The 19,104-nt window shown below is 42.8% G+C and overlaps 1 protein-coding gene across 3 annotated transcripts in view; it reads left to right on the top strand.

Annotated features, from left to right (window-relative positions):
* The first annotated feature begins 4,621 nt into the window (after positions 1-4,621).
* Positions 4,622-19,104, top strand: part of RABGEF1 (RAB guanine nucleotide exchange factor 1) — a 30,831-nt gene continuing 16,348 nt past the window's right edge. Inside the window, exons 1-5 of one of the 3 annotated variants that reach the window (XM_075263804.1) lie at positions 4,622-4,709; positions 9,327-9,509; positions 10,816-10,985; positions 11,819-11,938; positions 17,828-17,848. In XM_075263804.1, the coding sequence (XP_075119905.1) occupies positions 9,331-9,509; positions 10,816-10,985; positions 11,819-11,938; positions 17,828-17,848 (490 nt within the window). In that variant the 5' untranslated portion in view covers positions 4,622-4,709; positions 9,327-9,330. The remainder of the gene's footprint in view (positions 4,710-9,326; positions 9,510-10,815; positions 10,986-11,818; positions 11,939-17,827; positions 17,849-19,104) is intronic. The other 2 variants (XM_075263805.1, XM_075263807.1) reach the window with 2 other exon arrangements.

Here is a 19,104-nt window from a genome sequence, read left to right as displayed (position 1 = left end):
TACTTATCCCCGCTCCTGCTCACGGCCGCCTGTGCTTCTCCTACTGTAGAAGCAGAGATGACTATGATAAGGCCGTGGGCCCGCAAACCCCAACAAACACTGCTATCATTATACTCGGGGGTCTTTTTAGACCCCCGAGTATAATGATCGGAAGCTCAGGCTAGGTGAAGGAACATAAAAAACACTGTTACATACCTCTCTTGTGCTCCGGCAATCTGCGGAACTGTTTGGTGATGTCCCACACGTCACTTGGGCCAGGCCGGTGTCATTATGAATCGCGATGTAGGCCTGGCTCATGTGACATCTGGTCCAACATTGAAGATGGCCCGAAAGTATTGGAGAATGCGCCAGAGCCAGTGAGAGGTAAGTAACATTGTTTTTTATGCTCATATCCCTGGGTCTCCAATCATTATACACTGGGGTCTGAAAAGACTTTACTATTACAATAATAGAGTCTGCCTGCCTCCATATTCACATAATGCCAGTGAACACAGAAAGGGGGTAGGAGGAGGAGGCTTGTTCCAAGCATGTGACATGGTGTCAATTTCAAGCATAATGCTAAACACATAAAAAACCCAAACAGAAAGTAAAAAATAATCACCTAAAAGCACCTTAAGGCTAAGGCCCCACGAGCCGTAATTGCAGCGCTTTACTGCGGCGCAAACACATTGCCGTTCTTTCCGCAGCGCTTTTAAGAGAAAGTTCACAGAGTTTCCTCTGCAAACTTTCTCTTAACATTATATCTACGGGAAAGCTGCTGGCGTTTCCGTAGATATAATTGACATGCTGCGATTTGCAAAGCCGCAACAGCTTTGCAAATCGCAGTGTGTCCGCGCTGCGATCTTTTCCGCAAAGTGGGGATGGGATTCGCATGAATAACATCCACTTTGCCTGCACTGTACAACGCCGTGATTTTTCCTGCAGCGTCTCCGCTGCAGGCAAATCACAGCGTTTACGGCCCGTGGGGCCCCGGTCTTAAATGTAATCCAGACTAAAGTGTTATTGACATAGATCATTCCAATCACTTTCCAATTTGCTACCTTAAAATCTTGTTTTATGAACGGATGAATGTTAATGCAAAATGAACATGCTCTATGGATGTTTCAGCAAAAACACAAACAGTATACTTTGGTACTGATAAATCATAATTGAAAAACAAATGTTACATTAAAAACATATAAAGACAACATCAGATGGAGGAGCGAGATCAAAACCTGAAATTACGTATATAACAAATACCATATCGGTATCAATCTATACGTATTGAAATTAGCCTGAATAAAGAGATAGCGATAGCCTGCTAATATACACCACACAACTATTTCCAGCAGGCCCATAAAAAATGTAGGGAGCCTACATGACCTCTGCACTATAAAGCCAGGGGATAGAGGATAAACTGCATTTGTGGGCAAACTCACATAAAATAGTATAAGGAAAAATATATCTTTGTATCGTGTTAGCCATTGGATATGAAATATAAAAGGCGATGATATCTGATGGCCTGGCTGTAGACAATGGAGTTCTTTATGTGTTTTGGATGAAAGCTATCCCATCTTAGGTAGGTCGGGCGGTCAATTTGCTTCTGATACAGCGATGTCTCAATTTTGCTGTCCTGTATCTTGGTGACTGTGTCCAGGGAATTTATTTCAGTAAAGGAGTAATTGAGCATCAGGTTGATGGTGGGATGGAAATGGTTGAAATGTTCATGGAAGGTTTTCAGCTGTTGTTAAGACCCAGTCCAAATAATTAGGATATCGTCAAAAAAGTGATATTAGGCTCGGGGCTGGTGGTGCAGCTTGATAGGAAATGACTATCCTAATTTTTATATTTAAAATAGTATAGCAGTAATTCAGTTAAGGTAAAAAGGTGATACAGGACATTACTGACACCTAGTGTCTCCATTTAGGTACTACAAATTCATTGTCAGTTGTAAACAGAATAGTTAAACCTCCCAGGACACTCAAAACATTCTTGAAGCAGGTACGGGTGAAATTGCCGGAGCTAACCCATTCGATGTACGGTTAGCACACTGCACACAAAAAAACAGCTCCAAGCGTCTTGCAAACAAAATGGCTGGCACTGTCCAACACCTATACAACATCTACCATTCAATCTTCAGTGGGATACAGGGACAAACAGCAGTAGTGCTCAGCAGTATAGTCTATATGAATACGAAAGGTGTGGAAGTCAAATAAACCGCAGCACTGTGTGCTAAAAGTCTTTTAATCCATTATGCAAGCAGGTATATAGATATGAGGGATAAGGCCATTGCTGTTTTATGTACACAATGCTTCTTTAAGGCTACACACCCGACCAAGTGTTCCATCTGAGCAGGCCACTGATACTCCACTGGGATCCAATAAAGAGCATGTCCTATCCTGCTCTATGATATCGGAATGGAATAGGACAGAACACCTCATAAGATGGAATGCACAAAGATTAAAATGTGATCCAAGTGACTTCCATTGAAAAAAAACCAAAAAAAAAACCCTTCCCCTTTCATGGCCTATGTGCCCCCTATGGACACAGGTCTGGAAACATATACAACTTTATCAAACAATAGCAAAATTTGTCAAACTTATAAAAAACACATGGATGAGTGCTACAATTCACACCGTATCAATAAACAGGCACATACATGTACACTTTGTTAGAATGTTGTAATTATAAAAATGCACTCAAGTCATTTCTATCACTAAAGTCCTAAATCCAGCTATTGAACAGTTGTAATTGCAATAACTGATTTTCTGCATTATGGAAAACTGCGGACTTTCCGTGAAAACCACTGCGGGAAAATCCGCACTGCGGCCTGCTACATGGGGCCTTAGCCTAAAGGGCAAGTGCAGGGCAGGTAAAAGTTCTACTTACCTCTCCTGCCAGCCATGGCTTCCAGCATTAACCTCCAGTCTTCTGTTTACATGGCTGCAGTAAGGAGGTGTCTGTATACACAAGTCGCTACTCCAGTCAGTCACTGACTTCAACTGGGAGGTGCCATATTTATCTAAAAAATATATATGTACAAAAGATGTTCAAAAAGATATTTATAACAAAAATGCAACAATAAACAATGAAAAAGCATAAATGGAAGTCCATTAGTTCCCCCAAGATGCTAAGAGTAAGTAAAATCTTAATACCAAAATTATTATTAGTTTTTAGAGCATTATTCATTCCAAGGTGCTTTATATCTGAAGAGGGTTTACATACATAATACAAAAACAACTGAGTTAGTGACTGACCGGTACAGGGGGATAGAGCACGCGATCCACAAGCATGTACAATCTATAAGGGAAGAGGGAAGAAGACACTAGGTGAGGGGAGACGCTGTTCAGATGGTGGTGTAGTTGCAGCGTGACTATTGGAGTTTGTAGACTTTTCAGGGTCCTCATGAAATTTGTGATTGTGGGGAACAGTCTTATGTATCATGGTAGCGCATTCCAGAGCGTGGGGATCGATGAAAGAAATACACTTGAATCCCATCCAATATGCCTGTACTGTAAAACGCTGCAATTTTTCCCACGGCATTTCCACCAAGGGCGAATCACAACGTTTCCAGCCCATGGGCCCCAGCCTCAAGGACTTCTCTGTGTATTTTTTCTTTATTAATGGCATATTCTTAGAATAAGTCATAAATATGTTATCAGTCCCATAGCCAACCCCTGCATGGATGAGTTGTTTGGGACCGCATCAGATCCCCCTACTATACAGTGCACAGAGCCAGAAGCAGATAGCTCTATACACTATATAGTGACCAGGCACCTTTACCACAGCTGAAATTACAATGATAAAAGGGGTTGTCCCATCTCAAGGATCCTATCTATACTAATAGCTTATGTAAATTGAAAACTTTTCCTAAATATATTTAGGAAAAGTATATTTATATTTACATCTGGGTTGAACTCCACCTGGCCACTGTACAGGCTCTGTTCACATCTGCATTTGGTATTTAGTTTGTGTGGTCTGCTTGGGAACCCCCAAACAAAAACAAATAAGCATTAAAAAGTGGTTAGCTCAACCTCACACGGACCCTATAGACTATAACGGGGTCCGCATGGTTTCCACGCAGTGTCTGCACTAAACATGCAAAGAGAAAAGTGGTGCTTGCAGTACTTATCTCCCCACATGATTCGTGTGCAGTCGGACACTGAGCGGAAACCACACGGATCCCATTATAGTCTACGGGGTCCGTGTGGTTTCTTAGCTAACCACTTTTTAATGCTTATAGGTTTCCATTTGGGGGGTCCCCAAGCTGGTCACACAAACGGAATACCAAACGCAGACGTGAACCAGGCCTAGGGAGCTATCTGCTTCTGGCTCCATGCTCTGTCACTTATGGGGATTTCACAGCCCCGAAAAGCAGATCCGTGTGGGGGCCAGCTGTCAGCTGTGTATGACCTATACTAAGGATAGAACATTTCCCTAATAATCCAATAATAGCAGACAGTAAGAGAGGATCCAGTTTATTATAGCCCCAAGTGCTGTACACCCTGCAGTCTGACCGCTATGAACATGACTACACATCTAGCTGTCACTACGTCTCCTGGCTCACGCACATAACATTCCGCTTTATTGACATCTACGCAAAACCGGAAGTTCAATCCAGAGCGAGGCTTGAGACGCATCCCCGTGACGTCAGCACGTCAGGCCTGGATTGTGTACTGTCCGAGCTGAGTGGGGAGACGTACAGGAGCTGACAGCTTGTGCCGGGACAGGTGAGCCGCTGTGCTGTAATATGGGAAGGGGGCTCAGTGTGACCTGGGGGCGGAGGGGAGGGAGTGATACAAACCACACCCTGTATAGTGTAGCGGGCACCACTCAGGCCACTCCCGGCTGTGACTTGTTTTTATATGGACCATCCCTCTAATGACAAGCCAAGTACCCAGCCATAATCTCCCCAGCCTCCCCTAGTGGGCACCAGACAGTACCTGGGGTTCCTATACGTGTCTGTGGTATTGCTGTGGGGTTGTCAGTTTGACAATGTCTACATTGACATTACACCAGTTGTATTTAGAGCTGTGGCCATCAATCTGTGGTGAAACTACAACTCCCAGCATGCCCTGTCAGCTGAGTATCACAGCCACTAGGCCACAGGTTGGAGATCACTGATTGTCAGGATCACATATTATTTCTGTGGATGAAGCCCCATGACATAGATCTCCAAGCTCACTATCTGATACTGTGGGCTGTGGAAACATCCCATGATAGCTTACATTTTCGTTGAGTACCCAACTGTGAATGTTGGTGACTCTACTACCCCCTCCCCCCCATGTTTGGTATACATTGGGGCGTACAATGCACATGTATGTCTGAGTGTTGGAGTGTCAGCAGGTGAGACAGAGGGACAAGAGTTCTGGCCTCTACAAAGGTAATGACCTGGGTCTTGGGGATTTGAGCTATATGTTACTAATAAAGCTTAAAGGGGTTGTCCAGGATATACAGTTTCCTGCAAGGAGGCTGAGGAAGGTGGAAGAAAAACCCATACACCCATGTCCATGGTGTCTCCCACTGCCGTCCAATCCTGCTGCTCACGGAGTCGTTTTCCAGTGAAAGTCCTTGCTGGATGTGACCACTGAGGCTAATCGTCAGCCTAAGGAAAGGACACGGGGGACGTATGCAAGTGATGTCCCGGGTTACTTGTCTTACCGGTCATGTGAGGTGAGGACTTCTGCTAGAAGAAGCCAAGAGGAACAGCCGGACCGGACAGCAGCGGGAGACAATGGAGCATTGTGGAGTATGGCGGGTCCTGAATGTCCCATGTGAATAGAGTGGTGTTGGGTACACACTATGAAAATGTATTATTACTGTGCTGATATATATAATGTAAATGATGAAAGAATTGTCAGCTTCCTGATGAAAATCATTAAAAACCCATTTATTGAAAAATATGAACTTCTTCCCATTCTCTCCTTTATTGGTCAAGTAAATTCTCCTTGAGTAAGGACACCCCAGTACACTTGACCGGTGGGTTTTCTTTTTGTGGGTTTTCTTTTTGTTATATTGACTTTTTTTTTTTTTTTTTAATAGATTCACACTAGAGTCGGCCATCCATTGTTCAGGTCTTTAGAAGGACCAGAACAATGGATAGGCTGATTGCTAAAATAGCAGGTGGATATTGTATTATAACTGAAGCAGTATGATGAGAAAGTCCTCCGTGCAGGAAGTTTTTGACCAATAATTTCAGGTGGACATCATGACCAAGGCCCCAACAGAGGCTTCGAGGCAGATGTGAACTTAGCCTTCGTTTTATTTGACTCGTGGTGTGAAGTTTTGTGATGATTTTTTATTTTTTTATTTATTTTTTTATTTTTTTAAGTCTAATGCAAAAACATTAATGCCAAAGAAAAATCTGAAAAATTCTACAATGTGGAGAACATACCATGGCTACTGCCAGCTGGCTGAACCCCTCTGATGTGTTTTTGAAATCTAGCAGGTCAGTAGTATAGGAGAACAGGCCAAAAGCAGTCACATATATATCCAACACTGTCACAAATCACGTGTGTGGGTGGATCACATGACTTCAAATAACGTGACTTATATGAAGATAAAATCTTTAAGAACCTTTCATCACCTCCATCAATTTTAGTTCTTACAGTCTCTTACTAGACGCTGCTCCATATTAAATCATGTGATCTGTGACTATGTTGGATATATTTGTGACTACTTTTGGCCTGTTCTCCTGTACTACAACTGACCTGCTATATTTTAAATCCCGCCAGCTGGCAGTATCCATAGTATGTTTCTTTTACATTAATGTGTTTAGAAGCTTCCACCTCTCTTTGGGCGTTTTTGGCCTTTTCTCCCATACTATGACTAAGAACTGACTTGCTGTATAAGGGGGGTTCCGCCGACTGTTGATGGCCATTGTCTGATCTCCATGTTGAACACTTAGTTAGATTTTTTCAATAAATTGGTTTTAATGATTTTGATCAGGACCCTGGAACGTCCTTTACTTTTACAAGTGGCTACACCTGGAGCTGGGCCGGAGTTTCTTTTTCCATGTGCAGATGTTTCTTTGGCTTTCCACCGCTATACTACTTCGGGGAAGCTGATACTACGATTTTCTTTTGAGTGTCTGTGCCATGTAAATGAAAAACTGTTCTAACATAAAGATACGTATGAAGCATCCAAAAAGTTGGAAGTCTGAAGGCCACTAGTTATGTATGTGCGGTATTGTGTGCCAATAAGGGGCATGGCAGGTACATCAGGGGGCAGTCAGTATGAAACATCCATAGTGCACCAATAACTTATAGTGTAACTAAATTTTGGGACAACTTTAGCTTTTCTGTCACCGTTTCATTAATACATTTTGTAATATTCTTTATTAGCAATTTTTGGATCCTTTCTGTGAAATCCTGCGTTTTGTCTCTTTTCCTTGCTTCTGTATTGAGAGCTGTAGCTGCCTCTCAGTGAATGTTACTGGGTATAGAGTACAGGGCTTGTGATATGTAGAGAAAATGGGGGTGGGGACAGTCACTAGAGATATTACAGACCCCGCACAGATCAGCTGCTGTAGCACTTTCTGGCCGGAGGACGCTGTTAGTGGTCTAGTCACACGTGCAGGTATTCATGTAACCCCCGACAGATCGCATACTGCATCGGTCATCAGTTGGGGCCAGAAAACCCCTTTAATATCAGGTGGGGTCCTCACACCGTATACTTGCATTAGTTGTTCCTGTCGCTTTCCAGATTCACAGTCAGGTTGTTTTTTTGTTGTTTTTATTGTTTGCTATGTTACTAACCGTGCAGGACATTATAAGAATCCCAACAAATAATACCTTATATCTCTGCTTTCCGTACCCAATATTAATGGCACTCACATGAATTTCGGGCGGGGAGTGGCGTTCGGCTCTTTGCCGTTGGGTAATTGGTTTGTTGTGGCAGTTGTATCTCTGGGTGTGAGGAGCTGCAGTAACTCGTGACCTTGCTGGTGACTTGTCATTTGTAAGACGATGTCTCATCACATTATCTGCCCATTCCTGCTTCTTCTACTTCCTCTTCTTGACTTTAGTGACCTTCTGGTTTTTCTGTGACTTTCTGATGGTGTTCGTGTGCATGGAAATTTGCAAAAACAAACACATAGTGGCTGAGGCTGCGCAGTCTGCCAATATTTGTCCTTACACGCTGGAATATTTATCCTGTATCTATCCAATGAGAACATAGTGAATGGTGGGTTGTCCTGTCTATCTGTAGGTCAGAAATGTTCAGTATCAGCGCAAGTGGCAGTGGCCTGTGTATGGCGGCTCAGTGGTGCATTGTGGGTATAAATCTGAGCAGGCATCTTCTATTCTTCTATAATCTTTATTTATATAGCGCTTACATATTCTATAGCACTTTACAGGTCAGAAGGACCATATACAGTAAGAAGCAAAACAATAGCTCTCACATGAGGAAATAGGGGGAACACAAGGTAAAACTGCTTATATAGTGAGCCAGGTTGTATATAGAAATCTACATGAGCCTGCGCCAACCAGTATTTGTGTTTGTACCGAAATAAAGGGCTTTGGGGTGCAAGGAGCGTAGGATAGAGCTGAATAAAGAGACCTGTTTCTGAGGAATGATGGTGAAAATCAGAAACCAGTATGAAATGTGATAGATGCCATAGCATGCTCCCACTTTGACCGCCATACTTTCATGCTACATAATAGCAATGCCAATGTGTGCTTTATACTCACTAGTACTTTGGTTTACGTTCACATTTCCCTTTGAGACTCCATCACATTTGCCAGGAAAAATGGCACAGCATGCAATAGCAATGTGAACAAAGCCTTACAAAGAGTATAAGTACTGGTTGACGTTTAATGACATTGGGTTTTTTACATTCAGTATGTAGAAACGACTACGTTTTTCTGCAATTAACTAAGGAATGTGGAACGCCTTGGAATAGCTAATGTTATATAGGGTTCATTGTCAAGTCTTATATGCATGCACATATAACAGCGGGGGAAGCTTGTAGGGACATCTAATGGATGTCTCATGTTCTCCTATTATAGCCTTCTGTGCAGTGTGTAGCACTTAGTGGATGAGACATCCGGGAGGGTAGGACAGCTGTTATTACACAGATTGACCAGTTACACTACAAAAGAATCAGCGCAGGGTGTATGTTAGAAATTGGCGCCATTTCAGGGCACGCATGCATTTACCGGTGTCTGCATAGTTCTTTTGGAGCTCTGTTTGCCACCGAGAATATTTGCGTTACTATTTCCCACAGGGTTTTTTTTTTTCATATGGTCGATCCACACCGACATTTTCTGAACCTTTTTTGCTGTCTGCTTTATTCATGTAGTAATACTTCTTTAGCTTCACTAAATTTGACTTTTTATATCACTCAGGAAGATGAGTCTTAAATCGGAGAGACGAGCCATCCACGTGGACCAGTCGGAATTACTCTGTAAAAAAGGATGTGGCTACTATGGAAACCCAGCGTGGCAAGGGTTCTGCTCCAAATGTTGGAGGGAGGAGTACCAGAAGGCACGACAGAAGCAAATCCAGGAGGATTGGGAGCTTGCAGAACGGTATACTTACTGTATATAGTTCCATAGAAGTAGAACTCATTTTCTGTGTTCACAGCATGCAGTACTTAAATGGTTAAAAGAGAGAATTATTACTCCGCTAAGAATATTAAGATCTCATGAAGGGCACCGAACACCTCTGCTGACATGTCTGTAGTGGTAAATACTTGTATTCCTCATGAAATAACATTTGTGGAGCATCTAGTTCATTTTTAATGTCTGAACTTAGTCTTTACTTTGTTATTTAACACTGGATGGGCCAAATTTATCACAATGTCTCATGCTGGATGGTAAAAGTTATGTTCAAATGGCGGGAATACAGGTCAGAATAACATGATATATATATTTTATTTATTCTTCCATGGAACCTTCAGCAGATATGAGGCCGATCAACGGGATTCTTCCTCTGTTTGCCGTTATGAATTGGCAGCGGTTCAGAGCTTCATTAAAGGAGTTACGCCAGGGTCACACTAGCACCCGCCTCTTTATAGTTCAGGTCCGTCAGGGGACATCTGGCTGTCGGACCTGAACCCTTGAGGATTCTATATTGTTGTCCTATCCTAATTATAGACTAGATAACCCCTTTAAACCCCTTTCATTGGGGCTAGTCTGTGTGCTGTCATCCACTGCGGTTTCAACCACTTTGCTTCCAAACACAATGGGGGAGGTTTATCTAAAGCGGCTGTTCTTATGCTAGTCTTAAACTTGAAGTTTAAATTGACGTTCTGTAAAATAACAGACCCCTGTGAATGTTTGGGATCAGTGCCTATGTGGCAGCCATTGACTCCCCTACTCCACAACGCTTCCTGCGCTTTGAATCCTTGTGAGTTTTACAATCCAAATCAACAGTGATCAACTGATCTCCAGGCCGGTTATCCATACAAAAGAGATTGTCTCATCTTGGTAATCTTTTCTCTGGAGATAGCTGTGTCTTTGATCATCTGGTTCTGAGAGATCAACATTTTCCACTGGGTCATTGTATCACCTATGTCTGTAAATCAGATGAGCAAGATATTGTGGATTAAAGGGATTTTACCTTCATAAAATGAGGCTCATATATGGGGCATCATATGTTTTCCAACGTCCTAATACTGGAGGTTTCTGTGCCTATTTCTAGATTATTATCAAATTGTCATCCATGCCAATATTTACAAGTTGTATAAGTATCACTCTGTTATCTTGACCTTTTCTGACATCATTTCTTGAATCCACACAATATACTGGGTAATCCCACAGGCAATATTATCTTAGCATTTCACAGGCTTATATTGGAGCTCTAGACATGACCTGTTGACATTTGCCATTATAGCTTGCAGCGGGAGGAAGAGGAGGCTTATGCCAGCAGCCAAGGCGCACAAGGAGGGCAACCATCTCTCGGCTTTACCAAGTTTGAAGAAAAGAAATCCAATGAGAAGACGAGAAAAGTGACAACAGTAAAAAAATTCTTTACTGCCTCATCCAAAAGTGTGCCGAAGAAAGGTAACTACAACGCTGTATACAGCAACATGTGGTATCTTACTGTGCTGATGCATTGCTCTTGACTAGTTATGTCCTACACATAAATGACCACTTGTAAATTAGTCATGTAATATTCCCATTTTGATTAAAGGAGTCCTGAAATGTAGCTTATGTCCCCTACAGATGATTTTTTTTTTGGTTCCTTAAAGGGGTACACCAATCTCAAGTGTTTATGGCATATCTAAAGGATGCGCAGTAAATACTCAGTAGATGCAGGCCACATCTTTGTCTTGAGAGCAAAGCCAAGGAATTGCAGCAGCACAGTTAAAGCAGCAAGTTATGTGGTTCACTCCTTTAAAGATCAGACTCAGGTCCTCCAACTTACTGCACTAAATTATCGAAAGAAGCAGCTATTCAGAAAACGGGGTCAAGTGCAAACATATATTCACCCAGTATAGAGCAACATTTCATACCTGTATGCAGTTAAATACACTAAGGCAGGTGTATAGTATAATATATATATATATAATCACAATACATATGCACACATAAACATGGCGTTCCAGAAATGCAGGTAATGCATATTAGGTGGCGCCTCAGTCATGATTTGTACATTGGGGGGGGGTCCCTATTTTTTCCTGAGGAATTGGACACACAAACTTGAATCAGTAGGAGTCTGCATTCATCCTTGCTGTTGACCACTGCATGATGTTGCTTGGTACTGCGATTCTTTATTTTGCACTTTATGTTTCAGTCATTTATCATTATTAACTCCTTTTCTGCATTTATTTTTCCTCCTGATTTCTCCGCTCCCCTGGTCATTTAACCATTTTTGGCTATCTGAAATAATTCAGATATTGAAGAGAAGTCTGGTAAGCCGGTGCAGGCAGGAGGGAGGGAGCGCAGCGCTGATATTCTCAGGGACCTCAAGGGTCTTTTTGTCCCTCCTTGGGAGCTGGCCTCCCCTGCTGAAGGTAACCTAGCTTAGTCAGTGCTACGTGCTTACGTGTGTTTTTGCTGTCCTATATCAGAGTGGAGTGTGTTTGTGTTGAGCTCTTGAAACCTTATAAAAAAATGTATCTCCACCTTGTCATACGTTCACTATAGTCGAGGTTCAATGTGGTTCTAGATTTTCAACACATTGTGCCTAGCATTGCTGTATTATGCTCACGAGCACAGTGCTACCCATCAGCAGACAGGGAAGGGATGGAGCATCCATTGATTGTGCTGACAGCATCATAATTGGTGGTATTCAGATACCCCCCGAATAACTAGTCAGAGAATGACCAAAAAGAATACAGGGCAATATCATCTGGTATCAAGGTAAACTCTTCAAGGATCGTAACATGGAACCACTCAGCAGATGAGGTTCTTCTAAGATTATGTAAGGGTTTATAGCTGGCTCCAAGTATTGGAGTTATATATTTTAACTGGGTGGGCCACAGGATTCAGAAATCCGTTTTGGACCATGCAGTTTCAGAATATGTAGAATCCTATTGATGGTTCTTCCATAAAACTTGGTTTAATTCAACGCATTTCAGTCCTTTCCTGGGATCTTCATCAGGTTCACAGTGCACTTGGTGTATTTTGAATGTTGTGCTGCAGTCACTTGGGTTAAGTTGCTGTATAAAGCACTTAAAGGGGTTATGTCGGGAATAAGATTTTTCCGCAGTGTACCCATCCCTATATAGTCATACAGCTGCAGAGAGTTAGAAGTTTTGTCTCTTTGCAGAATATCTGACTCTGGGTCATGTGAGCGTCCCCGTTCGATCTCTAGGTACATTTGCAGACAAAGGAACTCAGCAGACAAACGTCTTGGAGAACTAACCATAGATCTTATATTGATATGGGCTTGCTATGGATGTAGGCCTTCTGTGTCCATGTAATCCCAGACGGACTGAATGTTGAGGTCAAGGTTCAGTGAGGGCCATGTCATTACTTCTAGGACTTTACGCCGAGGATAATTTGTAATGACTTGGGATGTATTTTCGGGGTCGTTGTTCTGCTGCAGAGTAAATTTGGAGCCATTCAGATGCCTCCTTTATGGTATTGCATGATGGATATGTATATGTATTTCAAAGCATTGAGGACACTATTAAATTGGCAACCTTGAGGACCATAGTGGTTGGGCACGAGCACGAGTTGGGTACGAGCAGTCCCATTGAAGTGAATGGAAAGTGCTCGCGTGTACGGCTAGCTCTGCTCATGCCGAGCCGTACACGCGGGCACTTCCCATTCACTTCAATGGGAGTGCTCGTAGTGAAAAAAGCAGCCCATTCATTTCTATGGGGAGCGCTCGTATGCCGGCTCCCATAGAAATGAATGGAACTGCTTTATACGCCGCTGATTCTGAACGTGTTTTACGTTCAGAATAAGCTGGCGTATACTCAGTGTGAACTTTCCCTAACAGTGCAGGAACCAGTGGGACCCAGGTACCCCCATGTACTATTTAAAGATGTCTGATCAGACGTGGTCTTCATGGAAGAATTGTGGCCCAAAAGCCATACATTAAAAAGGAATTAAAGCCTAGTGACTCAACGATGCATAAAACTGGGATACCGAGAAATAGTAGCAGGTACCCTGCACTGGGTTAAAATGTGAAATATTTGGCTGTAAGAGAATGCAGTTCATTCACCGAAGGACTGGAGGAGGGTACAATTCTAAGTGTCTACAGGCAACAATGAAACATGGTAGAAAGTCCTGCTAGTTTGGGGTTACATTTCAAATAATGGAGTTGGATTAGTTCAGGGTTAATAGTTTCCTTAATGCTTAGAAATACAGGCAGATACCTATCCATAATGCAGTATCATCAGGGGGGTGTCTAATTGACTCCAAATTTCTTTCTTCATACACCCAGTCTATCTAGGATTAGATGACAAGACAGAAGGATTTCAGTAAGCCTACATAGAAAGAGAATCTGTGCTCCAGTTCTCCAAGATGTCTAAAATAACCTCCATGCTGAGTTTCTTCAAAAACTGTCTACAATATATACCAAGAAGAATTAATGGAAGGCAAAGGGCGGTCACACCAAATATTGATGTGATTGAGGCCGGAGCTCCATGTAGTATAAATGCTGCAATTTTCTGTGGCGAAAACCACCATGTCTTATAGTACCTCTGGTTAATCCCATCCACACGTTGCAGAAAAATATCCACAGCACACGTGCGGCTATTTCAAAAACCGTTTCATTTTTGTAAATCTCAGCGTGCCAATTATATTTTTGGAATTGCTGACAGTTTCCCTATAGGTACAGTGTTGGCCAAAAGTATTGGCAACCCCTGCAATTCTGTCAGATAATACTCTTGTTCTTCCAGAAAATAATTGCAAGCACAAACTCTTTGGTATTAATATCTTCATTTATTTACTTGCAATGAAAAAACACAAAAGAGAATGAAAAAAAAAATTCAAATCATTGATCATTTTACACAAAACTCCAAAAATGGGCCAGACAAAAGTTTTGTCACCCTCAGCCTAATACTTGGTAGCACAACCTTTAGACAAAATAACTGCGAACAACCGCTTCCGGTAACCATCAATGAGATTCTTACAATGCTCTGCTGGAATTTTAGACCATTCTTCTTTGGCAAACTGCTCCAGGTCCCTGAGATGTGAAGGAGGCCTTCTCCAAACTGCCATCAAGAGATCTCTCCCCCCACAGGTGTTCTATGGGATTCAGGTCTGGACTCATTGCTGGCCACTTTACAAGTCTCCAGTGCTTTCTCTCAAACCATTTTCTAGTGCTTTTTGAAGTGTGTTTTGGGTCATTGTCCTGCTGGAAGACCCATGACCTCTGAGGGAGACCCAGCTTTCTCACAATGGGCCCTACATTATGCTGCACAATGTGTTGATAGTCTTCAGACTTCATAATGCCATGTACACGGTCAAGCAGTCCAGTGCCAGAGGCAGCAAAGCAACCCCAAAACATCAGGGAACCTCTGCCATGTTTGACTGTAGGGACCGTGTTCTTTTCTTTGAAGGCCTCTTTTTTTTCCTGTAAACTCTATGTTGATACGTTTTCCCATAAAGCTCTACTTTTGTCTCATCTGACCAGAGAACATTCTTCAAAAACGTTTTTGGCTTTCTCAGGTAAGTTTTGGCAAACTCCAGCCTGGCTTTTTTATGTTTCTGTGTAAGAAGTGGGGTCTTCCTGGGTATCCTACCATACAGTCCCTTCTCATTCAGACGCCGGCGGATAGTACGGGTTGACACTGTTGTACCCTCGAACTGCAGGGCAGTTTGAACTTGTTTGGATGTTAGTCGAGGTTCTTTATCCACCATTCGCACAATCTTGCGTTGAAATCTTTAGTCAATTTTTCCTTTCCGTCCACATCTAGGGAGGTTAGCCACAGTGCCATGGGCTTTACACTTCTTGATGCCACTGCGCACGGTAGACACAGGAACATTCAGGTCTTTGGAGATGGACTTGTAGCCTTGAGATTACTCATGCTTCCTCACAATTTTGCTTCTCAAGTCCTCAGACAGTTCTTTGGTCTTCTTTCATTTCTCCATGCTCAATGTGGTACACACAAGGACAGAGGTTGAGTCAACTTTAATCCATTTCAACTGGCTGCAAGTGTGATTTAGTTATTGCCACCACCTGTTAGGTGCCTCAGGTAAGTAACAGGTGCTGTTAATTACACAAATTAGAGAAGTATCACATGATTTTTCAAACACTGCCAATACTTTTGTCCACCCCCTTTTTTATGTTTGCTGTGGAATTATATCCAATTTGGCTTTTTGACAATTCTTTTTGTGGTTTTCCATTGAAGACAAATTAAATGAAGATAATAATACCAAAGAGTTTGTGATTGCAATCATTTTCTGGAAGAAAATGAGTATTATCTGACAGAATTGCAGGGGTGCCAATACTTTTGGCCAACACTGTATATTTGACACAGAGAATCCATAGAGGAAAACTCTTCAGACTTTTTGGGGAAAGTGCTTTTTTTTTTTTGTGGCACTTTCTGTCTGCAGCCCACTACCATATTTCTCTTTTGTTCATTCACTTTACATTTTGTTAATTGACAAAAATAAACTATCAGGCTAGACGCTACAGCTACGCTACAGCGATGCCTCCGGTCTGTGCCAGTCACTACATTGGCTGCCTATTCATTATAGAATAAAATATAAAGTTATTACTCTCATCCACAAGGCTCTCCATAATGCCGCACCTCCCTACATTTCCTCCCTCATCTCTGTCTACCGCCCAGCCCGTGTTCTCCGCTCACTCAATGACCTAACACTTACATCCTCTATTATCAGAACCTCCCATGCTCGTATACAAGACTTCTCCCGAGCTGCACCACTTCTCTGGAATGCTCTACCCCGGACAATAAGATTAACTCCCAACTTCTACAGTTTCAAACGCAAACTAAAGACACATCTTTTCAGACAAACCTATCACAATTCCTAATGCACAAAATTGTCTGAACACTGTATAAGCAATGCCGCCCCTGCTACCTCTTGTGTCACCCCCTCTACCTCATAGATTGTAAGCTCTTTTGAGCAGGGCCCTCAGTCCCATTGTGTGAAATGACGTTCTTTGTTATGTATGTCTGTATCTGAACCCTATAAATTGTACAGCGCTGCGGAATATGTTGGCGCTATATAAATAAAATGTATTATTATTATTATATTAACTATTAACACTTGCATTTTTTGAAAGCATTCTTACTTTGTTGGGCTCTGCTACCACCACCACCTAAAACTTTTGCACAGTACTATGTATCCTGAAGTTATTCTCTTAGGTCTCTTTATAAGACAGCCCCTTGATGAACAAACTGCAGGTCCATCACCAATGAGCCAATGGTCTGGGGTCTAGTTTTGACCCTCACCAGCATGGATGAATGGATGACTATGTGAAAGCTGCTCTTTCCATGGCTCTCTGCTGTAGCTTCTCCAGGCTGATCCTCTTTCAGCATGTTGCTATGCCAAAGAGCCATTTTTGCAGTGAGAAGCTCCAGCCAGTCATACATTTCCCCTCTGGATTTCTGTAAATGGTTGTCCTTGTCTGATCATACAGAGCAGCTGTTCATTCTGACTAATGGGAGTCCTAAGCAGGGTTATCCCCATGAGGGTTGCTCCTTAGATTCTTCTCTTCTGTCACTTTGTCACAGCTAACCAGCACCCATGGCTGTCTGCAGACAAGTGTTTGGTTTGGCTTACATGCTAGTCATGTAACAAGTCCTGTTTAAAGGGCTCGGTGGTGACCTATAGCCCTGCATTCCAACAGGTGGCGCTCTAGGCCCAGCTTTCTTTTGCATCCCTTTATTTTCCCCAGCAGCATTGTATTGTCTTTGAGACTCTTTATTTCTATGTAGAGCACTCTACCCGAGGAGAAACTCTCAAAAACTTGTGGTCAGCGAGTTCTTCTAGTAATACTGTTGGGAAAACTGGATGCCCAGAAAACTTCATTACCCAGATTTTTCTGAATGACATATCTGATGATCCATTTTTGGGAAACACTCCCTTCTACTGTATTCAGATTTACCATTTGACAGTCTGGAAAATCTTACAGTCCTTTTGAGAGCTATAGTAGTTAAGCTATTGATTTTTTTTTACCCAAATTTTCCAGAATAAGATGTAAATAAGCAATGGTTGAATACAATTTGTATTGCTAGTAGTGTAGAAGGGGAAATATTCTTGAGCTTCCAGTAATATGTGTAATGGATGATCCATCCTTCTCCTGTTCTGCCATCTTCCCTGTGTATACTGTTTGCAGTGTCGTGCTATCACATGTCTATTCCTGGCTGTTGGTTGCTTTTTGTCTTTTAGTTCGCCATTCCTTTGTTCATTTATCATTTGTATTACTCATTCTTTGTTTTAATGTGTCATTGTCATATTTTATTTCATTACACTCCCAGTGCTTTATGACAAGTTCAGAGGTGGGTGCCTAACATACATGTCGTCTATGTGCTTATATCTGTTATCATTGCACTTCGAGAATGTTCACACATATCAGTGGTTTAATGCAATCTCATTTCATCAGGCCAGAGACTAAATCCATGTTACAGTCACAGATCCAACATAATAAGACTTAGCCTCATACTAATCAGATGGTGGATAAGGTTGTGTTCACACAATGCGATTCTGTTGTAGCTTTTTGAGTTTGTGAGGCTTAAACAGGACAGTAAATTGCCCTGGTTTTATGGGTTTAAGGGAGTCTGTCACCAGAACCAGCATATCCCCCCAGCCCTGCAGATAGATAGGTTACTGTCACCAGAACCAGCATATCCCCCAGCCCTGCAGATAGATAGGTTAGGGGCACCAGAACCCAGCATCCCCCCCAGCCCTGCAGATAGATAGGTTACTGTCACCAGAACCAGCATATCCCCCAGCCCTGCAGATAGATAGGTTAGGGGCACCAGAACCCAGCATCCCCCCCAGCCCTGCAGATAGATAGGTTAGAGGCACCAGAACCAGCATATCCCCCCAGCCCTGCAGATAGATAGGTTAGGGGCACCAGAACCAGCATCCCCCCCAGCCCTGCAGATAGATAGGTTAGGGGCACCAGAACCAGCATATCCCCCCAGCCCTGCAGATAGATAGGTTAGGGGCACCAGAACCAGCATATCAACCCAGCCCTGTAGATAGATAGGTTAGTGTCACCAGAACCAGCATATCAACCCAGCCCTGTAGATAGATAGGTTAGTGTCACCAGAACCAGCATATCCCCCCAGCCCTGCAGATAGATAGGTTAGTGTCACCAGAACCAGCATATCCCCCCAGCCCTGCAGATAGATAGGTTAGGGGCACCAGAACCAGCATATCCCCCCAGCCCTGCAGATAGATAGGTTAGTGTCACCAGAACCAGCATATCCCCCCAGCCCTGCAGATAGATAGGTTAGTGTCACCAGAACCAGCATATCCCCCCAGCCCTGCAGATAGATAGGTTAGTGTCACCAGAACCAGCATATCACCCCAGCCCTGTAGATAGATAGGTTAGGGGCACCAGAACCAGCCTATCCCCCCAGCCCTGTAGATAGATAGGTTAGGGGCACCAGAACCAGCATATCACCCCAGCCCTGCAGATAGATAGGTTAGTGTCACCAGAACCAGCATATCACCCCAGCCCTGTAGATAGATAGGTTAGGGGCACCAGAACCAGCCTATCCCCCCAGCCCTGTAGATAGATAGGTTA

The sequence above is a fragment of the Leptodactylus fuscus genome, chromosome 2 (assembly GCF_031893055.1).
Source record: "Leptodactylus fuscus isolate aLepFus1 chromosome 2, aLepFus1.hap2, whole genome shotgun sequence".
NCBI lineage: Eukaryota > Metazoa > Chordata > Amphibia > Anura > Leptodactylidae > Leptodactylus > Leptodactylus fuscus.
The sequence above is the reverse complement of the archived record's forward strand: the minus strand, read 5'-3'. Positions and strand labels throughout refer to the sequence as shown.